At 35.0% G+C, this 27,020-nt stretch overlaps 1 protein-coding gene across 4 annotated transcripts in view; it reads left to right on the forward strand.

Annotated features, from left to right (window-relative positions):
• Positions 1-26,340, forward strand: part of ANGPT1 (angiopoietin 1) — a 252,183-nt gene extending 225,843 nt beyond the window's left edge. For all 4 annotated transcript variants that reach the window (XM_059165779.1, XM_059165780.1, XM_059165781.1 and 1 more), the window contains 2 exons: positions 11,725-11,855; positions 23,851-26,340. In XM_059165779.1, the coding sequence (XP_059021762.1) occupies positions 11,725-11,855; positions 23,851-24,011 (292 nt within the window). In that variant the 3' untranslated portion in view covers positions 24,012-26,340. The remainder of the gene's footprint in view (positions 1-11,724; positions 11,856-23,850) is intronic.
• Positions 26,341-27,020: the final 680 nt, after the last annotated feature.

A 27,020-nucleotide genomic window follows, 5' to 3' on the forward strand; every position in this document is an offset into this window, starting at 1 on the left:
AAATATTTAAATAATATTAAATAAATACTTCTCCGAAAGTTAACAAAATATACATTTGGCCAACATCTTTATTGGGAAAGAGTTTGATATAATGGGTAAGACCTTGTATTGGGAATCAAGAGCCATGAATTCTAGACTTGGATCTGTAGTTATTTTCTGAATGACCTTGGGCAGGTTACTTCACTTTTCCATCTCAGGTCCTCAGAAGCAAAATGAGAAAATAAGGATTAACTCTTTCCAATTCCAAAACCTTTTTTTATTTGTATTCTCAATCATTGAAGTACTCCCATGTTATGTATGCATTTCAAGGACAAAGCAAATTAGTGTAGATTGAAAAGAATTCTTTTGAGTCTCCCACATAAATTTAAGCCTTGCATTTTTGTAGGTATTGCAGAACTTATTTTATTCTTTTCAGTGAAATGTTTTTCATTCCTGTGATCCTCTGGGCTGTATAGTCCTGGATAGAACCAGTAGCAGATGTGCTGAAATTCTAAGAGGAAAGTTATTTTTTATAGCAGTTTTGGACTGATCAAGGTAGAAAAAAATATATATAAGGAATCCCTTGGCAGTTTCTACCCTCTTGAATTTGTAGCCTGGATTGCAAACTCAAGGTTTTAAGTGGTTTTATTTGTATTTTCAAATAATTTCTCCAATATGGGAATTATATTACTTTATCTAGACGATGATTTTTGTTGAGTCCTTTAGTTTTTTGGATTGTTGGTTATGAGATTTATCTCCCCGATCTATTCAACTCCAATCTCTTCTATTTTTTTTTATTTACCTGCAAATGATATGCAAGAATTTCTGTATTGTATGATGTCAGGAAAATTAAATAAAATATTAATAAAATAGACAATAAACCTTGTTCCCTAGGCCGGCCAACTGATCTTGGAAAAGGATGCTGTGTTGTCACTGATAAGTAGTCTGTGGGCTCTGAAAACTAGTTTCTCTGCCTACAATTTTGATAGCTGCCACTAGGTGACAGTAAACCTTGATTTCATAGAACTCATCTTGGATGAATAACAAACTGAGGGTTTAATGAAAATTACAAGATTTATTTAATTATACTTTTTGAGTAGAAAATTCAAAATTGTCACAATGACAATATGAAATATTTATTACCCTCTAATTTATACAATAACTTTTTCTTTCTAGATGACTTACTTCTTTTAAGAACCTTTACCCATTTCAACATAAACATCTTAAAACCATTTAAAAAAAATTATGCCAAGTATCAATAAGTATCAAAATTAAATGCATCAACTACAAATCCCATGTTAGTAGTAGCATCATAGAATTCAACTTTAATATTAAATATTTAGCCAAATATTTAAAATATTTGCAAAGTGCTTGGATTTACATCTTGGTGCTAATATCACAAATGCCAGTGTTGATGCTGGTCTGTTTATTCTAGTGAAAGAGTAAAAAGTGCTTTTTCCTTATGTGGCTCAGTCAGGAGTTCAACTAAACAGCTGTATATAAATTATTTTAATTTTATTCATTTTTAGGCTGTCAATGAAAAACAATTTCCTTTCCCTTGCATACCCTTATAATCAATGGTAGAGAGAATTTTCTAAATACGAAGATCAGAAGTCATTATATAAAAATTTGGAGGTCACATTATTGTTATAAACTAATTATTTTAATGAACTCTGCTTTAAAGTAACAGATGCAATTAAAGATCCAGTGAATAGTTTATACCTATTTATAATCTGATTCTTAAAGTACACCTGTATCCTTAGCAGAAGAATTATATCTGAATGTTGTATGCTTCTTTGACATCTCCTAATCTAGAAGACATGCTGACAGTAAGAAACGTTAATTTAGTATTTACTTGACTTGTTAAAAAACAATAATTTTAGGGGATGTGGGTGGCTCAGTCAGAAGAATCTGACTCTTGATTTTGGCTCAGGTCATGATCTCAGGGTCCTAAGATGGAGCCATGCGTCAGGTTCCGTGCTCTGCACAGAGTCTACTTGGAATTGTCTCCCTCTCTTTCCCTCTGCCCCTCCCACTGCTATCTCTCTCTGTCTCAAATAAATAAATAAATCTTTTGAAAAAATAAAAATATAATAATTTTAAACATGCAGTTGTCTAATATCCAAAATTATTTTATTTCTTAAGTAGATATGGTTTTGCTTTAACCAACATAACTTCACTAAAACTACTTTCTTAAAAGTTGTTATAATTATTTTGAAATCAGGGTCTGCATTTGTTTGTTTGTCCAGCCTAGCCATGAAACATTTATCATGTTACCAATATTTCCCAAATACGATTCAGTTGTTTCCATACTTCAGTGTCCATATAATCAATTTGGGTGTTTGTTTAAAGTGCAGATTTCTGGGTTCCATATCCAGAGATTCTGATCTTAGGATAGGACCTACGTCTCAGTTCCACCAACTACACCCAGGTGACGATGCAGAACTAACACTTTCATGACTCTAAAAGGAGATCCCATGCTTTCTGGTTCTGTGATGCTAATAGTTTAGAAGACAGAAGAAAACATAACATAGTTGACTTAAAACAAAAGTTGCAGCTTTGGTATGTTTTGGTATGTATTTTTTTTTTTAACCAAAGAATTGTGGACCTTTTAGAAAAATGATGGCGCTATGGATCCTCTCCTCAGAATAACTGGAAAAAAAAAAAAAGAAAAGAAAACTAAATTTTGCTTATATTTCTGTGTGATTCAGTTCCACATCCAAAGTCTTGTGTAAGAACACTTAGAATTAGGCTCTATTTGGGCAGTAAAGAAAAGTGGTCTATTCAGCTGGGGTTGAAAATGGATGGGATACACTGGAGGAGATTGAAGGGGACCAGAAAGACTTCATAGAGGAAATCCTTGGGGATTTGTGAAATATGACTGGGTACTCCTGAGGCAAGTATGAAGGATAATGGCGGAAGGAGAAAAGTCTTGAGATTCCAGCAATGAGGAGCAAGGTGGACTTGCAGAAGTTGAAGAAGGAAGTGCCTTGTTAGACAAGAGCAAATAAGCTGTATGTGGGAGTTCAGTGTGCTACAGAAAATAGAGGGCCATGTTCCATGATAGGAGCTTGGACACTAACTTATACTAATTTTGAAGAGCAATAAGCACAGTGATGATTTTGGTCAACTGAAGAATCTGCTTATGCACACTAAAGCCTTATTTGCAGAACTTATATTAACACATTATCCAAGTATAACAAGAGAAAGTATTTCCTTTTCAGGGAAAAAATAAAAAAAACAACCCTCAGACAATGCCTCTCAATGGTTTTCAACATTCTACCCACCCTTTCCCCTCTTTCTGTCTTCCCCTAGGGGGATGCTGGAAAGAAAATTTCTTGCTGCTCCCTAAACAGAAATTAAAATGAGAACAGATCTACTTCCCTTGAACTTGCTTATACTAAAAAAATCACCAATTTCAAACACAAGTTTAACAAGGTCTTGACTTAATTTTTGATAAAAAAGCAAACCAATAAACTTTCTGAAATGGCCATAGACCTGATCTTTTAGGCACCAGAATGGTGTCTAGTCAATGAGCCACTCACTTGGAGCTGACTCTGTCAGCCACATGTGATACCAAGGGAATTGAAATATGTTTAAGGGACCGTTTGTATATTTTACAGAGGTCTAGTGCCATGTAGTTCATGTTGGCACTCTTTTTTTTCTTTTTTATGTATTCTTAGAAAATGGGATGAATACTAGAAAACTTTATTTTATTTAGAACTAAAACTAGGGAGTTAGTACAATGTGTATTTCTAAATTATAAGGAAGTATGGTTTCATTGTCACAGATCTCATGAAAGTTATTTTATATGCACAGAATAGAGTGTACTCTCAGCGTTACGCAAAGGCAAAGAAATAATAGTATGTGAATTCTCTGTTTTCTTTAAAGGAAGAATTTCTCATGAGCTTTGAACACAGGCAATCTTCACATCATTGAGAAACACTGAAAACTATTTTTTTCTTGAGTTTGAAACAGGGATAGCTGGTAGCAATGTTTCCAGTGTCAAGAGCTTGAGACCTGGGGGATTGATAAACTCAATTTTACAAAGTCCTACATTATGTTAATATTTCTAAATTAAGAGGGAGACAGTTTTCTGAAGTTTCTCATATTTGAGCTGCATTTTCCGTAACTGGAAATTTATCTTTCTTAATCAGCACAGATTCCCATGACCATCACTATCTCAAGCATTTTTCACACTTGTACATCATCCCCCGCCTTCATTTTAAAGTGTACCACTGAGTGACCTTAAATACAGTCACAGTGTTATGCAGCCATCACCACTCTCCAGTAACACTGGGGCGCCTGGGTGGCTCAGTGGGTTAAAGCCTCTGCCTTTGGCTCAGGTCATGATCTCAGGGTCCTGGGATGGAGCCCTGCATCAGGCTCTCTGCTCAGCAGCGAGCCTGCTTTCCCCTTTCTCTCTCTGCCTGCCTCTCTGCCTACTTGTGATCTCTGTCTGTCAAATAAATAAATAAAATCTTAAAAGAAATGAATAACATATCTACCTTAGGGCATCTGAAGCTAAAAAATAAGTAAGATAATGCACTCCTTCTTAGCATAATGGCTAATTCAATATACAGAAATTCTGCTGATTCCTCAATGATCCAATGTAGGCTGAGAACAAATGACACCAATTCAGAAAGAGAATGTGATGAAGAAACTTTTGGGAAGGAAGGATGGGAGTTACAGGATGAGTTGTCTTGGTTGGTCTTTTCAAGGATTTTCCCCAGTATCGATTATGGGTAAAGAAAAGGAAAAAAGATCGCATGCTGGATTCAGCCAATAAAGTACCCTATTATATGGCAAGAGAAATAGGATTCTCAAAAGATTGGAATTTTAATTTACAAAGAATAAATATTTAAACTAAAAGATCATTATTCAGGCATCTGGGCTCAAAATAAAGTAGACCTTTCTGATTTCAAATCAGAAAAAAAATGTCCATGGGGCTTGAATTATGAAACTCAATTATAAAGTTAAAATGGTATTACATATAAGCCTTCTCTTGAGATGAGTAAAACTTAAATTCTAAACAGTTTTAACTCTTAGTTCATAATTGACTCAGTGATATTTATTGAATGTCTGTTTTGTATATAATATATGGAGTTTACAAAGATGACAGATGTGAATACATACTTATTAGGACTGACAATATGGTAAGGAAGGAAAAGCACATACATAAATAATGATAAAAAGAAGCACATATATAAATAATAATGGGCAAATTGAGATGTGCAACAAGAGAAGCAATTTATCTGTGCAATGACAAGTTAGAGGAGAAAGAAGAGAGGAGGCTTCCTGTGTAATATTTGGGATTGTCTTGAAGGATGGTTCATTTTGGACTTGTGAAGATAGGGAGAAAGGGACCAAATCAGTAAAGCTCTGTTCATTTAAAAGAAAAAGATGCACTTGGACAATCCGGAACTAGAGAGAGCAAAATGTTTGTGTCAAAGATGTTATTCTGAAAAAAATATAGAAAATATTATTTAGCTAAAGATAATTTTACTATATTAGCAAAATCCAATATAGGAGTCAAGTCTCCTCTAAAATAAATCTATCTTCTTTTCTTTATCTCAAGTTTTCCAATCTTAGTAGTTTCCTCTAGAGCTCTGCATACTAACAAACAGGACATTTTAAGCATAAAAGAATTTCAGCTTCAAATACTAATACAATAAAAGGACTAAAAATCTATCTCAAATTCTTAGTATCCACATAAGTTCATTGCCTGCCTTTTTACTTGGCATTCCCAGAACATTCAAATGACTGATGGAAACCCTTTTCTTTTTTATCTGTTTTTATTTTTTATGTTAGATAACCTCAAAATGTAATTGTGCTGTGGATTTCATAACCCTTTAATTGAAAATATCCTCATCATCCGTCTCCAAGAATCCATGTTCTCAACACAGCCTCCAAAGCTAGTCTCTAACACTAAAATTTTTGAGCAGTTCAGCATCTCCTGAATTTTTCTCTTACCCTCTTTCCAACAGTACTAATTATTTGTATATTTCCCAATGATGCCTTTATAGCACCAAACAAATGCTTAATTTTGCTGAAAGTCTAGAACACTCTTTTGTCTATGTGTGGTTTGACAAGAGAAAATTATCTTTATTTTCAGCAGAAGGTGCCACCTGTATGATTTAAACTCCGTTCTAAAAGACATGTTCTGCTAGCCCTCTTTGCTGATGGTGCCCAGCTCTTTTGAAGAGGAAGGGAGGGCGGTTAGAGCAGAGTCAACCCTGGAGCAGCAGCAACCAAGAGACAGCCGTGTGGGGAAACTCTGTCAGATTGAGTCATTGCTACTAGGCTTTGAAAGAAAACCATGGGGGTCATTTTGTATTTTCTTCAAGTGATTGTTAGAAAGACAAACTAGTTCCATATGGTGGCAGGGAGAGAGCTCAGAGCCAGAATGGGAATCTGCTGTATGAGATCTCCTCAGCTTGTCAGTCTGAAAGACCTTAAAGTTCAGATATCTGAGAGTCTTTCTACTGTTTAAAAGAGCCAAGGCCAAGCTTCAATTTGTCATACATACAACTCCCACTGCCTTGGGTAATGAAAGAGACTCTTGCTTCCCTAAATACAGTAAAGATGTAAAAATGGTGAGAAGTGTGGCAGTCTCTTAAGTAGACAAATTTAGAAACCAGACTCACGACCCTGGATTGCCTATTTTAAAGAAGTCATAGAACCACTTGTCATGATTCATAGGATATCAGCATTTTGAAGTCTGTTCTTTCATAAAAGAACTCACAATTGTCCTACATTTATTAAGAAATATGATTTGGCCTTTGTGATTATATAAATTTTTATAAGTGAAAAAAAGAATAACTATATTTTCTTTGAGGATGACTAGGGAATCTTGACCAATTTCAACATGCACTTATCTGTTTTATTTTTCCTGAAGATGCTAACTGAAAAGATCATAATGGCTGACATTCTTTATAGACAATGACCAAATCATGCAAGAAGATGTGGGATTTTTATCCTCATTAATTAGGAAAAAAGGGTTTAAAAAGGTGAATACCATGATTTTACTTTGTGGCTGCCTTTTTGATCACATCTTCTTTGGAGTTTTTGTCTTATTTGGAGGTTTTGTTTGTTTGGTTGGATTTTTTTTTTTAATCTTCCATATTTCTGTCCCTATGCCAAATACTTTACTCTGGAATAACGTTTGGTTTTTATCTCCCAACACATCATCCTTCATGCAAGCTGCATCTATACGAGCTGAACACAAGAAATAGATGTCCAGGATTCCCATGGTGTTATTTTGGGGCAGTATTTTCTCTGATGACTCACACTTCAAGTTTCCTTTCACCATATTCAGATACAAGGCCAACTTTTGCCCTTCTGTATATTAACTTTTCTTTCTAAAGTGAAATTTCATTAGCAGAATAGAGGAAGCCATAGATAATTAAAGTAAAGACATTAGAAATTAGAACCACTATTTAAAAGAACCACATAAATATTCCACTTGAGCCTCAATTCAAACAAATTTTCTTATCTAATTAGAAAAAATACTTGGCATTAGTGAATGGCTAGCTCTTAGTTTGCCTTTATCAAATAACCTGCTAGAATTGTTGGCTTTTGGTCAATAATTGCTACTCTGTACTAGCTAAATAATTCCTAAGAAATAATGAGCCCTTTGACTATTCAGATGACCTATCTTTGACTACATAGTTGCTCCCAAAATCTTTGTGGGATTCCACAGAAGCATAGTTGTCCTCATATGTAAATTTCTTAAAATTGTGTGAGAAAAATTATTTTTTATGAAACGCAATCTCTATTCCCCCTATTTCAATTTCATAGAAAATTACTATCCGTGGGTGCCTCTTCCCTATAAGAGCATGAGCAGCTCCCCTATGGCATGCTAAGGATATAGACTCAGGGGAAATGAATACTCTGTATGTAAATTACAATTTCTGCTCAGTCTTATACAGTGAAAGTCCTCTAAATATTGGTCTTTTCTACTCGTTTCTTTTTCATTGAAATATAATTAACATATAACATTATGTTAGCTTTAGGTGTATAACACAATGGCTTAATATATGTATATATTGCACAATGGAACTTCCAGGAATGGGGACAGCACATGCAGATATACAGAGAAGTGAGAGTGTGTTGTTTTAAGAGAACAAGTAATTGATAAGCCTGGACTATTAGATACATGGACAGGAAATAAGCAATGAGAACTGTGGGTGGTTGGGTGGTGTGGGAAAAAGTAGAGGAGGGTAAGATCTTCATAGTCCTTGTAAATCTCAGTAAGGAATCTAGACTTTATCTCTCATGTGTTGGGAGAACAACTGAGGGTTTTTAACCGTAGTAGAGGAACAATGAGATACATGTTTTTGAATGAGTCACTTTGGACCATAGATTTTAGGTCAAAAAGGAAGGAGCAAGACTTAAGGCAGTGAGACCAGTTGTCAGGCTTCTGTAATAACTCAGAGAAGAGCTGCCAGAACTAGAAGACTGAGCTTCTAATGTTGATTAAAAGGATCTGGAAAAATGTCTCTTCTTACTTACAAACTATAACATAGAGCAATAATGAAGATCATGGAGGTAAAGGTCAGGAAAAGATTGTTGATGTTTATTCTACACGCTTGCATACATACTTAGAGATATATGAAAGCACCCTTAAACTTGTAACAATTGATGATATAGTCATACAGTAACTTCCAAATGATGTTGGAGAAGAATAAGAAGTGGCATGGGAAAATGGTCATACAATTACATATGGAAAGCATGGTATAAAGAAATCTTTTGAGTATGATCTCATTTTAATTTGTATTTGTACATGAAGACAAATTGTTTTGGAAGGTGTAAAACTCATGTAAGTTATTACTTCTAAAGAGATAGAGGAGACAGACCTGTGGGCAACTTCCTGTGCATTGTTCAAAAATTTTATAGGAATATGATCAGACATTATACTTAAAAATATATATACTTAAAAATAGGTAATATTAGATAATATTTTCAATTTGGAGTGGGGAAAAAAAAGGACAAAACTAAATGCATATACACCATAATGTCAAAAGTAGTTGTATTCAGAGATGATTTTGGGGTTGCTGTTTATTTTCTTTTTTATGCTTTTCTCTACTTTCTAAAGTTGTATTTGGGTATTCCAATTGCCATGGCAACACAAAAAAAAAATTGTAAACTATAAGGCTTATGCGATAACCCTCTTGTGAAGGGATAAAAGTATGAAATATATCCACCACATAGTAGTCACTCACTTAATATCAACTGAACATTTGTGCTGAAAATGAAGCTGTAGAAAACAATGTGTTCTGGAATCTCTTTCCTCATCAATGAACTTAAAGCTGCTATAGAGATAATGGTTTGACTTACCTTTTGAAAAAAAAAATAAGGAAAGGCATCACAAATCATAGAGAAGCCAAGAATCAGTTGGAATAAGCATCGCTCATCCAAGAGCACCTGTGGGCTAAACTCAGCCAGTCCCATAGGAGTGGAGATTTCAAGCCTGCAGACTCACAGCTATTTAATTTTGGAATTGTTCATCTTCTTCCCCCAACTGATTCTGTGTTCACCAAATAAGCAACTTTTCAATTACAATTTGGCTTTCTGTGTGAAACTCTCTCTAAGAAGACCTGATCCTGGACCCCACAGTGTCTCAGTTTTTACTGTAAATGGAGAACTGACAAAAAGCCTCCTTAGCTTTGCAAGTGTGTGTCTATCTCGAAAGGCTGAGAAACTGGTCAAATCTGAAAGGCTGTAAATTCACCCAGGTAACTTGTCCCAGGTTCCACTGGTGACCTCCCATCTTTCTTTTCCCTGATGAATCTCACCCACATGTGGGCTGCCTGTAACCTGAAATGTAAATCCACACAAAAATTCTACAATTTTCTATCACCAGTGACTTTTAGCCTGCCTCTGAGAGTCTTAAAATACAAGCATGTGTATGATAATATAGCTTTAGAGGTTTCCTTCAACTTACTGTTAACCACAGGTTCTATTAATCATTGAAAAACAACAAAACCTGAGGAGGACTTAATTGTATATTTTGCTCTGACTCAAAAATCTCTGCAGATTATCTGTAAAATGTTTTGGCAGAGCATACAATAGTACTGTTATTTGCTTAAACTAATACCAGCTTCACAAAATAATAGGGAGACCTTTACATATACTTAGGTGCAAACACAAGTCAAATATATATGTGAAAAAATAAAATCCAAATATTAATTGACCTGTATTATTATGTTAAATAATAATGTAAAATTTGTTCAGAGCTGGCCCAGGTCCTAGTAGTGTCTCCCTCATACAAAGATATTAACTATTTTGTGGATGGATAAGATTCATAAATAAGACTCGGGCACAGAAGTGGTGTCTGATTCTTTTCATAGTCTGATTCTATTGCTGGATGATTTTGATGAATGAGAACCACGTTAGGTGGAATTAAAAAGAAGGGTAGGGTCTCAACCAGAGAAGGCCTTGAATATCAAAGTAACACTTCTGACAACCTTAGTTTAGTTATTCTGACCCCTGAGGAGCCACTGAAGGACCTGAGCAAGTTTGCATTTGTTCGAAGTATCCAGATGGCTGTGAAAGTAGAATAGAGGATCAATAAGAAGTGACGAGACATCAGGGAACTACTGTTGGCATTGATCATGATTTGTCCACTAGTTTTTAAATTCTAGACCAGAATTCTTCAATATGCAAAGAGTAGTATGAGATACTAATTGAGAATATAAATTCATAGGCCTAGTGCAAAAGCCTTTTCCACAAATAACCAGATTATTTTCTATATGTGCAAATGTTGGAGAGTCTGTGATCTAGGTTAATGTAAATTTTATATAAGAAATGTTTCTAGAGAGTAAGGTAGGTTAAGTTCTTTGAAGAATGCCATAGTTGAGATTAAACAGTTAGCATTTTGAACGTAATTTTAGGGATAAACTAGAATGTAAGCCCCTTATGGGCATGGCTCTTTGTCTGATATATCTTAAGTACTTAGAACAATTTCTGTTGTATAATATATGCTCAACAAACATTTGTTCAGAGAATGTATACTGATTAAGAACTTGGATTTTAAAGTCAATCAGCCAAATTCCAGCTTATTTATCTCCTCTAAATCTTAGCATACTAAATTGGTATATTGAGGCCTAGATGACAAATTTAATATAAAATTAAATTAAATAATAACTAGAAAGAATTTAGCAGAGTGTTTGGCACAGAGCAAGTCCTCAATCAATGAGAATTATTATTAGTATTGCTATTAAGAGTAATGTTTATGACATCATCACTATTATTGAATAGTGATGATGTCATAAACATAACATTAACATAATTATATGCTGTAATTATATATATATATATATATATTTTATATGCTGTAATGATGCTCTACAAGGTATTGTATTTTCTCTTTGGAGATTAATACCTGTGGTAATAAAATAAGCCCATTTTCCTTTTGTGGATCGTGCACTATCAGAGAACCATATGCATTATGAAATAAACACCGAGCACACAAGCCATAGAGAATTTTACTAGGATTTAGAGTCCTTTCTTGCCTTCTCTCTCTTTCTTTCCTCCTTCCTTCCTTCCTTCCTCTCTCTCTCTCTCTCACTCTCTCTTTCTTTCTCAGGTCTTATAGTAGTTTGTTAGAAGGGTTGAGTACAAAGAAGGGAGAAAATTATGAAAAAGGCAAAAATTCAACAAACTGGTCTTCTGGGTTCTGTTATTCTGTTGGATGGCTTATCTTTTCCTTTTTTTTTTTTTTTTTTTTTTTTTAAATTTCAGGTTGTATTTAAAGGGTCACACTGGGACCGCAGGAAAACAGAGCAGCCTGATCTTACATGGTGCTGATTTCAGCACTAAAGATGCAGATAATGACAACTGTATGTGCAAATGTGCCCTCATGCTAACAGGAGGTAAGTCCTATGGGGCTGTTCTCTAAGTTATGTTTCATTGGTTTGAGGCTTGAAGTTTCTTATCTTTGAGAAAGAACTGTGATCTTCTGGTCAGGAAACTTCAGAGCAAGACCCTAGAGATCATTTTGTTCTGCCCACTAATCTACCATGTGCTCTTGTGCAAGACATTGCTAGCATATTTATAAGTTTGCCTCCTCCCCCAGTGTCTACAGAAGGGGCATGCCAGACTTGGTTCTGAATACATTCTTTAGCTTCTTAAAGTGCCAGTTATTCTGCCTTCTAAAGAATCATAATGATACCCATAGTGGAATGAACAACAATTTGGGAATTCAGCATGTGGAGTTGGGGGGATGGGTAATCCTCCTTAAAAAGTGTTTTGCAACTGCGTAGTAGAATTCATTGGCCACTCTGTTGAAATGAAATAAGAATAGAGAGGTATATAGTTAGATCTAAAGTCATAAAATTCAGACCAGCTACACTAGGGCTTTGCGTTATGTGGTATTGACTTCCGCAAGACATTTGAAGAAATATCATTAAATTATATTCTATCACTGAGTAAGAAAGTTAATCCTTTTTGAACTTTTTATTATCTTTCCAGCCTTCTGATTGTGTCAAAGGGAAATTCTCAGTTTGGTGCTAGCATATCTGTAATGTTCTTTAGCACTTACTCAATAACCACTCGATGAACTTTATAGCAAAGAAGGAGCAAACCATTTGGCCTCAGGCTCAGGGCCTTGGTTAGACAATGGAACCTACCTAAAATTAAATTAAGTGATTTTGTTTTAATCTTATTGGGTTGTATATCTACCTTTTATTATGGTAAGGGGTACTGGTTTCTTCCTTAAAGGAGTTATTTAATCTTTGTGTTTTTAAACTATTCACAATATTTGGTATATAACACATTATTGATTAAAAGTAAAATATTAATTATTAATAAAAGTTTTAAGTGGATAATAGGAAAAATCTGTGAAGTTGATACATGACTAATTGGGGTTTGAGAAACACTAAGCTAAAACCCAGTGGCAAGCAGTGTAGCTCAAGTATGTTATAAGTTCTGGCAAGGAAGGAGTTGGCACCAAACAAAATTGTAAAGGAAACTTTCTTTCCAGTGTTTCTGCTCTCACAATTTCAGAACTCTTTCCCTCTCTTAATGGAATAGCAATCACTCCTACCATCAGCTGTTCTTATTCTCCTTCTGTATTAATCTACAACAGAGCATATTTTTTTTAAAGATTTCATTCATTTATTTGACAGACAGCACAAGTAGGCAGAGAGGCAGTCAGAGAGAGAGGAGGAAGCAGGCCCTCCGCTGAGCAGAGAGCCTAATGCGGGGCTCGATCCCAGGACCCTGGGATCATGACCTGAGCAGAGGCTTTAACCCACTGAGCCATCCAGGTGCCCCAACAGAGCATATTTTAATGGAAGGAAAAAAAAAACTCTCAAAATTGAGTATTTTCTTCCTAAAATGTAATATTACTATTATTATTATTATTATTATTATTATTATTATTATTATGTGTTTTTACATGTTATTGCATAGATTGTACTATCTCGCTTGAGCTGGAAACCAGCTCTGTGAGATAAGCAGGGAGAGAAACTCTAATCTCCACTTTGTACATAAGGAAAATAAAAGCAAAATAATGCTCACCATTTTGTATTTAACATCTAGCACATTAGATGTAGCACATAGAAACTCAATTAAAAATACAGTGCATTAATGAATGAATAAGCAACTTGTAGCCTTTGAAATCACTTTCAAATTTTGTAGCCAATGAAATGTATCATTAGGTTGATATTTTTTCATCAGTTAACAGAGCATAGAAGAATATGGAGAGGTGATTTTGAAGAAATCTTTCCCCCTGCATCCCATCCACATGTCCTCTATTACTACCACCACCAAATCACATCCCATTGACCACCACGCTTATATCAGTATCTTTTCAACATGAGACCAGCCCTAGTATTATCAAAGCCAATCTGTTGTGATTCATCCTCTATCATATACTTCTCCCTATACTTTAAAATGGTATTTTGAAATCACATTTAACCTCATCAAATAGGTAAAAGTCCTCTATATGAAATTTCATGATCTCCCTTCCCCCAACACAGTTCTTACAAATTTAGAATCATACCCAAAGGTTACAAATTTAGAATCGTACCCAAAAATCATACCCAAAGGTTAGGTTTTAAACTTTTTTTTCCTGAAAGAAAAGTTTTCTTCTCATTGCCTCCTTGATCCCATAAATGGAATTGTCAGCAAGTTTATACAGAGACAAAAGGACTTTGAGTGTCTAGTTTCCTGCTTGTTTTAATATTGAAATATGCTTCAATTTATCCACATCTATTTCTACAGATAGTTTTTTCTTACCCAATAAATGTAATGCATGAAGTAAAATCTTTCAAATGTTGCCTTAGAAGAGCATTCCAATATGTTCATATTTCTGTCATAATAATGAAAATATAGAGCAAAAAAGCAAAGAGAAGAATGCACCTCTTAGTTATTGATGAGAAACCTTCATTGCTCAGATTTATGATTTTATTTCTGCTTCAAAATGATTGAACTTTGTCATGTTCTTTCACCCATAATCATTCTTGGGCCTGCTTCTTACTCACCAATAAACACATATGTTGGGGAGAGAAAATTTCCACTTATTTCTTCGACTGGAATAGTCTAAGTCAATGTGTTTTTGTAATAAACGCCATTACCCTATCAAATATCCTTTTGAAAGAATCCAGGCCTTGCAAATCTGTTCACTCTGCAAAGCTAAAATGTGGAATTTAGATAGCTAAGAACTGGAGAACGTAAGGATGAATGTCAGTGACAGTCCCGGTAACCTGAGTACTGCCTGGGACTTATATCCTACTGAGCTACTCCCTACCACCAATACTTATTCTGTCATATTTTCCCTTAGAACTGTTTTCTTCATCTAATGATTTTTCCTTTCATTTATATTTGAACTCACTACTATTTAAAATAGTTTCTTTTAAGCAATAAGATTTTATATTCTTGGAAACTAATCATTCATAGTTTTCTGTCATCATTAATTAAAGCTTTGTTTTATCTTGTTTATTTATATATATTTTCCTTTGTTTCTTCTGGGAGAAATTAAGGGTAAAGTAAGATTGATTGCCCACTAGCTGTCCTAAATAGTTTTACGCAAGTACATGGAGGGAATTTGGTTGGAGAATGTGGTATCATTGCCACCCTTATCTGTCAAAGACTGAACAACAGGAGATGAGCTTAATTGAAAGCAGAAGGTATTTCAGCTGGGCATAAGGTCAAAATAATATTTTGATCTTTCTCTCTTATTCCTAATACCCTAACTTCTTAACTTCTATCAGTATAACATATTTTTAATAAGTAACTGTTAAGGATCAACTGTTAGAGAAATAAGCAAGACAGAAGAGAATGTGCATCTATTGAAAGAGACCCTCCACAAAAGAATAAACAATAAATAACACAATTTCATATCAAAACCAGTTTCAGAGACAAAATACAACATGTTATGGAGTTATTGGAGGATGGGCAAGTGAATTCAGAAGGAGTCTCCAGGAATCAAGTGCTTCTAGGGAGGATTGTGCATTTCTGGTTGTGGACATCTTCAAGAAGAGAATATAAAGCTATTTTATCTAAAAGAGCTTGCTTAAGCTTGTTCCTGCAGTTGCGGGTCTAGATAAGAAAGTCTCTCACATTTTCTTCTGGTTCTGTGACTCTGTTTTCCATGTACTTACTGTGGCTAAAGTAGTAATATTGTTTTTCAGTGCATGGGTTGTAATTCATAGTAACTTGTAGAGTGGAGAGGAGGTGTGGGGGCTGAGAAAGCCATTTGCATCAATAGAAATAGATACATGTTTTATACTTCCTGTCCCAGAAGTATATGTACTTATTCCTACCTTACCAGAAAGCAAGCAAGTTTTCCATCCAATTTAAATATTGAATAATTTTCATGCTTTGTTACATATTTCTTCTGAGACCAAAGCATATATTTCAAGGTCAAATTGCCACATACATCTTTTATGCAACCACCCCTTAATTAATCGTTAAATAGAGGTGATTTGTCAGCACAGATTTATAAGCCAGAAATGTCTTTGCTCTATGATGTCATTGACCTTAGGAAAATTTGTAAGTTTTCTCCTTAGGTTACCCTCTATATGAAGAATATTATGAAAAATCTGTATACTTCAGTAGTGGGAGGGACAAACTTAAGAAATGATTGTAGGAAATATTTTGAATCCTCTAACACAGTTCCCACTGTGCCCTCCTGAGCCCAAGGAAAGGAATCAGTTTCTTTTAAACACAAAAGTTTTATCTGCTATTTAACATTAAGAAAATGAAAATGCAATCTCATTCAGTGCATGTTTTTGTTAATATGGATTTATTGTCTATAAAAACAAATATGCATAAAATCTCTGACTCCAAAATACTGACAATGAATAACTTTTAGATCTTCACATTCAAAGCAAATGCTACATTCAAAGAAAACATGGTTTTTGGTACTAAATTAACATTCTTCAAATAACTATTTCTAAAAGTCTATTCGAAACTACAATTACTAAAGGTTGCTGACAAAACAAAACAAAACACGGTATTACTTTACATTCCTTTCCTTACCTTACTTTTCTTTCAACACAATTTCCACATTTAGTGTGTAATATAAAAGCTATGTAAAAATGTGACCTAACCTTCTGCAAAAAGAATCTGTTGTGCTAGAAACTCCGATCCCTTTTCCCACGCATAAACTATGTCAGCCGACAGACAAGACTTTGCTAAAGCTAACAAAGGATATTTCTCAGTTCAGCCCTAAAAGACAGGATAAAGCCATACACATAAATTTCTTAGTACACCCTACAACTCACCAGATGCTAGCAGCAGAGAGTTGATAAATGCTTGCAGAAGAGGGTTGATATGGCCTGCTATAGAATCTTGAAGAAGACAAAAAAAGAAAAAGAAAAAGAAAGAAAGAAAGAAAGAAAGAAAGAAAGAAAGAAAGAAAGAAAGAAAGAAAGAAAGAAATTAGCAGCTTCTCCACTAGTGAATGATGCTGAGTGACAGGATCTTTGGGAAAATATGATCATCTTAGAATTTTTAATAATCCAGGAAGGGTGTACTAAGCATTGACAGATAACTCATATTCTCCAGGTTTTAAAGCAAGAAATGTTGAGAGAAAAGATCCATATGGATAATTTAAGATTGACCACAGTAATACACATTGCATTACTTTATTTCAAAACAATTTATTTTAGTACATAATCCATAAGCCTATTCCTCAAAAATGTATATTGCAGGGACTTTGTGCTCTCTACCACTATATCCTATGGTGCCTGGCACGTAGCACATGCTCAATAAATACTGGTTGCATGAATGAATATTTTATCACAGACCTTGAAAGGGCATTGCCACATCCAAAAGATACTAGTGAGAATACATAAAAATAAATCAATTCGAGTATGAATGTGACTGTTTGTGAACTTAGATTGAAATACGTAATTGTATTGGGGCTCCAGGGTGGCTCAGTTGGTTAAGCAGCTGTCTCCAGCTCAGGTCACGATCCCAGAGTCCTGGGATTGAGTCTCGCATTGGGCTCCCTGCTCTCCCTCTCCCTCTGCCTGCCATTCTGCCTACTTGAGCTCTCTGTCAAATAAATAAATGAAATCTTTTTAAAAATGTTTAAAAAAGAAAATACATCAGTGTATATACAATATATAACCCTATATATACAAAATATACATGTATACTTATATATACAAATATGTACACACACGTGAAACAATACGGTGAATATGAGGATTGGGACTAAATTTTAAGAATAACTAAACCCCAGAAGACTAAACTCCAGAATTGGAAAAATTTGAGCTTTAGGTTCCGACTTCCAAATAAATATGAACACACTAAATACAAAGTTTAGAATTGATTATGTTTTAATATAATTATATTTTAATATTTACCATAATATGTTTTCTGAAGTGCATTTTCACTTATTGGAAAAAGAGGAAAGAATATCAGAAAATGTCTTTCAAAAGGTAAATTTGGGAAAAAAAAAAAAAAGTGAACCAGAACTTACAGGCATATAACACAGGGCTGCTCCCAAAGGTTAATAATTGACAATGGCTGAGAAATAATCAAACACTTAATTGTGGGGCATTTTCCTCTAATAATATTATAGCAAATATTTATTGCAGTCGTATGAACAGGCATTTTTGCTTTATCCTAAATAGTTTATATTTAATAACTTACATGATACTTCTAAAGACCCTTTGAACTCAGCACCACAATAATGTTTTTGGCAAGAACCGAGATACAGAAAACTTAGATAATTTGCCAAAGATCACAAAATTAGCATCAGGTAAGATTTGAACACAACCTCCAGAGAAGCCATTGCTTAATCCACTCCTTCTCCTGCCTCTGTCACAATGAATGGCGTTCAGAGACAGCAGTGAGCTCTGTTTTACTGTTTGCAGCAGACGTTCGCAAGGATTTCTTCACTTAAACATTCAAAGTGAAATGCAGTGCAAGGGAGGGAAGAGACAGTAAAAGAATAAATACCTAAAGGTTTTCAGTGAATTCAAGATTCCTGGCCAGGATCAACAACTTTTTCATCTTTGGAACAAAGAGAAGAGAAAGGAAAGAAAAGCGAAGTCCTTGGCCTGAAGGGGATATAGTATGAGATGACAGAGGGAGTGCAGACCTCTCGGAGAGGTCTCTTGCCTCCCGCATCCACGCAAGACCCTTGCAGCTGGTCCTTGAGGCTAGTTGTGGATTTGGCCAACTCTGTACACAGGAACTGGGGAGGTAATTTTTCATAATGATCCCACAGATAGCAGTAGCACCAACCAGTTGTGTTCAGCCTCATTCTTTGCAAGAAAAGAGCCAAATCTTATTTTCTGCGTAAGTTGTTTTGCACATTGCTGATTAGAATGCATGCCTTAGAAAATGAAAGAAACCCATAAAAACAGATACATCTTTTCATTTTGCTGTACTTTTTACCTTACAAAGGAAGTGTTGAAGGACATTTTGTTTAGGATCAGAAGAATTTGAGAGTTTGGTTTTCTGATTTTCAAATAAATTTGAACTTCCTGAATATAGAGTTTAGAATCAAATTCCTACTCTCTGGACAAAGTTTTATTTATTGGTGATAAAATGTGAGTTTTCGGATTCAAAGATAAAGGACTGGAATGACTTTTGAAGGCCTGGAGAGCCAAGGATAGTTAGTACAAAACTAAATTTTAATGAGTTAAGTGCAAATGAGTTAGAAACATGCATCTCAGATTTCTTATTAAAATATATATGAGGTTACAGTTTATAAAGAAAAATGCTTGGCAACATACATCTCAGCAGTTGCCAGTCTTCAAACACTTCAGACATTTTATCAGTTGTCCCAATGGCGGATGGAAGCTGCTGGTTTCTTCCATCCTTTGCTTGCATCACTGAGCTGGCCATGTCTATTTTTTTTTTTTTTTTTTGAAGAAAAGTAGAAAGTGGAAATCCCTCTGTTGTTCTACTGCATGTGTCAGAGGAAACGGAGTACCTATTTGCACACATATAACTATTTTTGCTACCTTGAAGTTCAGAGTATTTTATAAAGACACTATGACCAAAATTGTCTTGAGAAATAATTAATCTTTGATTTTGTGTTGTGCCATCTTAATTCATCCTCATTATTATCATCAGATATTCTGTGATCTTCCTCAGTGTGCATGGCCCACTGGTCTTAAGACAGTCAAACACATTAAGGTCTTTGATTTCCACATGATGTCAAAACAAATCATTGAAAACAGTTTTTCCAGTCATATTAGGTATTTAAGTGCCATTGTCTTTACAGTGAAAACATGTACAACTGTACTCCTTTGTCATATTTTTGTCATATTTCTCTAATAAACCCTGCCAAGTGAATAAGGAGATACATTTGCACTGATGACCTGGTATTCATTATTAAATCATATGGTGCCCCCACAAGATCGAATGCTTCTTGTTCCCACCCTAAACCTTCCATCCCATTTCTTAGATAACTTACACTAAACACTTATTTTGGATTTTACTGGTTTGAATAGTCAGTGTGTCATTTTATTTGATCCATACAACCATGCTGCAAAACTGGCTGATCAGACATTATAAACCACATCATAAGAATGTGGAACCAGATGCCTGTGTGACCCTTGGAAAATTTCTTTACTCTTTGAGCATCAATGTGTTTATTATAGTACCTCCCACATCAACTAAGATTATTTGGGGGAAGAAATGAGAGAATGCATATAAATACTGTAGCACAGTTCCTGATGCATATTAGCTTTTTAATAAATATTAGATATTATCATTACTGTTTAGGATATCCTGATTATTAATTGGTGCAGTCAGCATCAGAGTCTAAGTCTTCTAATTTCTTGTCTGGTGCACTGCAGGCTCTCCATTGCCCACAAGAAAATATCTAAAAATAAAACAAAAACCTCTGTGTTCTCCCTCCTGTTTATTTTGTTAGACCTGTGTTCTCCAACCCCTTACCCAGTGGCAGTCCAGCCAAGTCAGGCTGCTAATAGACACTTTCTCCTGCTCTCTCAGAGCACATTCTGTGTTCAGAACTTCTTTCTGTTCAGTGAACTCACATCAATCTTCAGGACATAACTCGTGGGTAAGTAAACCTTGTGGACCGACTGACGGGACTTTCTGCCCATTTCCATAGATTTTGTTCATCTCTGTTTCACAATCATCTCATTTTGAAACAGTTTATTGTCTCTCTCTCCTACATAAAACTGTGCACTCCTTAAAGCCAAGAATTCTGTTTTATTCCACTCCAACCTCTGTATTTATCTGTTACTTAATATTTGTTGAATTGATTCTTCATTATTTTTTCCCCTTCCTTTTGCTGCGCAAGATGCTCAGGATGGCTTTGGCAGACCATAGTTATAGAATGAGGGCTCTAAATAATACTTGGTTAATAGTCAACGTGATAGATCTGGTTCCCGGTGAAATACTGGTTCTTATTCCTAGAGAATGTCTTGCTTGCATCTGATGATGGTTAAATAGACCAGATAAACTCTGAAGTTTTCTGTAAACATTGTTCAACTTTGTACTCCTTCAACAAGACTGCCTGCTTCTTTACCTTCATTTCCTATGAGTTTCCCCCTTGCTCATGATATACCAGCTACATTGATGATACATGATATACCAGCTACTTAAAGAACAGTTTAAGAGGTTCTTTAAGTTTCTTTAAGTTTCTAAGGACGTCAAGCTCTATTTCTTCCTCGTGGTATGAGTCCTTGCTATACTCTGCTTAAAAGAATCCTTTCCTCATCTTTACACAACTGCCTCCCTCTCATCCTTCTGTACTCACTGAATATCAGCGTCTTCTGTGCATGTGAAAAGTTGGGTAGGTCCCCTGTTGCCCTCCTTCAAATCTCCTGGATTGATTGATTGATTGATTGATTGATTTCTTTCTTTTTATCATGATTTGTAAGGATTTTCCTTATTTGCTTACTTTATGTCTATCTCTCACATTTGAAGTAAATTCCATGAAGGTAGGGCCCAGGCCCGTCTGGTTGAGTACTGTGTAACAATAATCACAATCATACATATATAAATAATACATATTGAATAGATAAAGAAAGAACAAACACAATAATCATGGATGTTATATATTGGGGTGTCTATCAAATAGAACTTTTTAGTAAACTACTTCAGACAATTGACTCCTTACAGAGAGAAACAGCCAATATCAGTCAATCTGTCAATAGTCACTCCCAGTCACTTGTTAAGCAAACTCTTGTTAGGTGCGTCCTCAGTACAGGAGATAGACCACGCCATTCATTACATTGTTCTTAGGGTTATGAACCAAAGACTATGTGATTTCATCTTCAGACTTTCTCAGCTTGAGGCTTCTATTTCTCTTGCTAACTCTGACCCAGCCAAATGGTCTTCTTTCAGTTTCTCCAAAATGCCTTTCCCCAAACCACAAATATTATCCCACTTCACTCAATCAGAAAAAATACCCAATATCAATTTATTGGATTTTCTCACATGCCCCTACTGTTTCTTGTCTCTTTGCTAATCTCATCGAAAGTTTCCCAATGAATGTGTCTTCAGCCTCTGCCTTTTATTGCCAGGCTGCTTTCGGCAGCAGACCTCTGCCTTCCCACAGTCTTCCAGAACGCTTGTGGACTTTCTCTAAACCAAACAAAAACACATGCTTTTACCTTGAATATCGAGTGTAACTTGGAGGATCATTCTATGATTTGTAGTAGTTTCTAATAATAAAGTAGCTGCATTTCCTTCAGAGATCATGGTGGATATTTGAAAGACTATGAAAGGCTCATTAACATGATGGAAGCATACCTCAAGAAGGTCAGAGAAAAGGAGGAGAAAGTTAAAATACTGGAGCACTCAAATTGGATTTTCATTTTATCCTTTAGAGTCTTTAAGGTGAATAAATTCCCTAATATCAGAATGCTTTTTGTAATATAAATAACACATTTTTTACTAGTTATACTTACAATTTAAAGGAATTAATCTTATAAAAAAATGTGGAGGGACACCTGGTTGGTTCAGTTGGTTAAGCTTCTGCCTTCAGGTCAGGTTGATCCTGAGATAGAGCCCCACATCGGGCTCAGCAGGGAGTCTGCTTCTCCCTCTCCCTCTGCCTCTCCCCTGACTTGTGGGCTTGTGTTCTCTCTCTCTCTCTCTCTCTCATAAATAAATAAAGTCTTCAAAAACGTGGAATTTTATTGTTCATCCTTCCTTACCAAACAAGAACCTTCTTGTCCCTCCTGTTTTGACTGCATTAACATCTATGTTGTTTGCATACAGTTGGTAAAACAGCATTGGAGACAGTCTTTCCAAACTCATCAAACATACCTTATTGTTCTCCAATATAATTCAGCTTGCTTTGCCTCTAGTATGACTTTATAAACACAACCTTGCTGTGTTCATCTTCCAAAACTGAAAAGTGAGAACTAACTTTTCTCCATTTAACTTTTTCTAGTTTCTACAAAATGATGCTCATATTACAGTTTAACATCAGTTGTACAGCTTTCTCTTTCTTTAGCTATTAGTCCCTTAGGTATAACTCTGTAATCAAAGAGAGGTCAACTGTATCCAAATAAAAATATGCCAGAATGTCTCTGGCATGAATCGCTCCCTAAAGATTTCAGTAGTGTTACTTCAGGAGACAGAGGAAAAAGTAGTATGTTTTATCTCAAAATCTAAGAAACTTAATTCATTTAAAAATAAAGTACTAAGTTATCCTTACAGAGAGCTATGCAAGCATAAGATCTCCATATTACTCATCAAGTTGTTTTCCTTCTTACTAGGTTTTGAAAGACCTTGAACAGTCACAGGAAAAAAAATAATGCTCTGTAGGAACCGATATGGCTACTATTGATGAACACTTCCCATATTGCTATAAAATATAGGGAGAGCACAGTAATTCAAATTTAATTTGAGCATCATAGTCATTGCGCAGTATCCAGTTAATTTCAGAAGCAGCTGTGGACCAGTTCTTGGCAAAATTATGAAGTAGATGGAAAACATTTCTTTTGCCCTACTTAGATGTCAGCTGTCTAAGCTTCTGAACTTCTTCACTAATAATTGTTCTATTCCTAATAGCAGACTGAAGGCAACCTGCCGAAGTGTATCTGCATTTTACTTGCCCTACATATAAATCTATGTCTGAATTAGATCTTATCCTGAATCCCTGGAGCTTTCCATCATCACAGTGGGAAATGAGTCCCACCAGAGTGACCCTGAAACTGGCTTTCCATGAGCGCATTCCTACTCCGTCCATATATTGCTTAAATTGGATGTGATTTAAGACATTTCCACTACCAAGAAGCTTTTTAATGAATGCCTTTTATTTGCAAATGATCATAGAAAGTATAGAAAGAAACTCCAGAAACTCCATAGAAAGAAACTCCACCTTGGTTAGTGCCATGAATTTCCACATGTTCAATATCACTTTTAATTGTTTCTTCTCCTTCTTTTCTCTCTCATTATTAACTCATTTTTCAGGCTGGTGGTTTGATGCTTGTGGCCCCTCCAATCTAAATGGAATGTTCTACACTGCCGGACAAAACCATGGAAAACTGAACGGTATAAAGTGGCACTACTTCAAAGGGCCCAGTTACTCCTTACGTTCCACAACAATGATGATTCGACCTTTGGACTTTTGAAGGCATCATATCAAAAGCAGTGATAAAAGCAACAGAGAAATCTGAAGAAGCTACCAAATAAGAAACTGCTCGAAAACTTCTGAAGCAAATGATAGTGTCTCCCTTCCAGCCACAAGTGGCAGTTATGTGAAGTCACCAAGGTTCTTGACTGGGTTTGGAGCCTTTTGAGTTCACCGGAGTCTCTCGATGAGGTTAATTGTGTTCACATGGCTTGACTATGGAGAATGCCGCTCACTGTCATGTTTTAAAAAGGGAAGAAACTGTTCAGTTCACTGTGCTTCAAACTACTACTGGATCTTATTTTAGAACTGTGGTAGCCAGGTGATAAAATGGTTTATGTCATGTAAAAACTGAGAAGAAGGAAGGAGGAGGAGAAAGGGAACAACACAAAAAGAAGAATATACATGAAGAATACAAACAGGGCTGCCATAATCGTTTGGAAAAGTCTCACACCAGTGCAATGGTGTTATTTCTATGCAAACCTACTAAAAATCAGTCTATACTGTTGTGTAATTTTGATAGAAGTCTAAGAAGAATAAGCATTGCCCTCTAAGTTGGTTAAGTGTTAATGGATTCCAGAAGCCTAACTCTTGAATCATACTTACTCCTTGATTTCAGTTAACCCATCCTCAAATGTAAATTCCTTTTTGCTAAACCATGATGAATTGTAGAACATGGAGAAGAAATAGTGTAAGGTAGAAACATCCTCTGTTTACTCTTTGGTTTTTTTTTTTATGCAGTTTTCAGGAAAGAAATGGGCATAATCAAGTGTGGACATATGAAATAAGAAATTAACCCCGTATGTGACAGTTTTCACTTACTTTAAAAACTGACTGATATACAAATATATTTATAGCGTGAGTAAAGTTTAAAGAATGTGAAATATACCATCATGCTCTTAAAATAATATACGTGCATTTACTATTTCCTTTGATATTATACATGAAAACAGTATTTTTGAGTATATTAAGTTGGAGTAAAACCAAGGAAGCTGGAACAGTTCATTTTACAATATCATCTTGCGTGTGTACACTTAAGTGTAACTTCTTTACTTTTAAAATAATGATTTCAGTTCTTCATTCTGTTATTTCATGCTAATTTAATTTTTGCCAATTAACTGAAACATGCTTTCCAGATTCACCCTGTTCCAGTTTCTATGAGAGATACACTTTGAAGTCTATGAAAAGTAAAGGAAGAATTATAAATATCACTGTATATAGCGTTTTAGTTCCATGGTAAACCTAATAGCTGTTTAATCTGGAGTGCAAATAGTCCTTCATTGATGCAAATAAACCCAAGTTTTCAGAGAAATCTACTAAACTATTTTATGAAATACATTATTTCTTCACATTTTTCTCTCTCAAGCTCTGTTTTCAAAGGAAATATCTGATTTTTAAAAAGCCATTTAGTGGAGAACATTTTCAAAACTCTGTATTAAATAAACATGAGGAAAATACACAAAAAGAGAAAATTAATCAGTCACCTAAAAAAGTTCTGCCTTTTAGCTACTATAACTCTCTTAATGAAAATATTCCTATGGGATGATCTATTTTAAGTGAATTTGGGGGCACAGGTTTTGTGGCAAATAGAAGGTGCTACAGTGTTTTCTCAAAAAGTGCTTTCTCTCTCTAAGTGTACAAGGTTACTGTAATGAAGTATTATTATCAAGATGTGAGTTACTATATGAAAGTGGAAATATACATTAGGTGTCCTTTCTTAGAAAAATAAGTTTTTTCAAAGCAATGACACATATTTCCTCCATTTGAGAGAATAAAGCTATTCCATTTTTAAGAAAATATTGTTAAAATTTACCACCACATCTTTGTGTTTATGGATTTGTATACAACCCCATTTTGCCTTACAAGTGATATTTGGTGATATTACGGTCTTTCTATCCTTGGTGACTCCTTCATAGCACTGTTTAGCCTCTCCCTCTAAAAACCTTCTCAATTGTTTTCCTTTAAGTGAATGAAAGTGAGTGTTTGTTCTTTTGTGTTCCTACAGATTTTTGTTACCAGTCTTTTAATAAGAAATACTACTTCCCAACTCTTATTACAAAAATAAAATGAAATAATGAAGAAAAAAAAAAGAAAGCATGATATTTACTATTTTGTTATCTGGGTTTGAAAAATGAAATATTATTTCCAATTATTTATAATAAAGCAGTATAAAATGTTTTATGACTTCATTATGTGCATTGTGTAATGCCTACATGTGTGTGACTGTTTAAAATGTGTATCTTTTATATTTAATTATTTCAGGATAAGATAATTAGGTATTAGGATTTCAACTTTAAATTTTTATCTCAATAAAATTCATGTGGTTTCTATGCCAGTTTCTTCATGTCAGTCACAGCTTTATTTGATTTAAATAAAATTGAAAATAATGTATTTGTGCAACCTCATCTCATTTTAAATAAATGTTTTACAAATTTTATAATTAGATATCTATAAAAGTATGGGATCATCCAGGGGGAAAATCTACTAAATGAACTAACACCTCAATCTTTGAAAAACTTCCAGTCTGGGATGTGATAAGAAAGCTTAGCTCAGTTAAAATGGTAGATCAAAGCACTGGGTCTTGGTCCCACATCTCCACGGTATCATTCTATGTCCCACCAGTTATTAAATGCCATATTATCGTATGACAATTGACAATAATTTCTGGGCACTCTGAATTGGAATGAGAGGATGTGTTGAATATTTGGGGTTCGTATAAAAGGGAAGGAACATAAAGGAAATGCTACTAGCCCCTCAAGCCTGTTATCCTATTAGTGGTTTTATCAGTTCGGTCCTTATTAAGGAACTGTCTTACTTTTTCGCTTGATTCTGTGCCTATTACCATCACATTGATTTGACAATTTATTAACTTCCACCTACATGATTAGAAACGATATCCTTTCTCCTGTTTCCTGCTTCTATTTACCCATAGTCACACAAACTTATTCTTAAAGCCAGACTTCTGAACACACTTCTTCCGTGCTCAAAACCCTTCAGTGTTTCCTCACTA

Source organism: Mustela lutreola, chromosome 3 (genome assembly GCF_030435805.1).
Source record: "Mustela lutreola isolate mMusLut2 chromosome 3, mMusLut2.pri, whole genome shotgun sequence".
Taxonomy (NCBI): Eukaryota; Metazoa; Chordata; class Mammalia; order Carnivora; family Mustelidae; genus Mustela; species Mustela lutreola.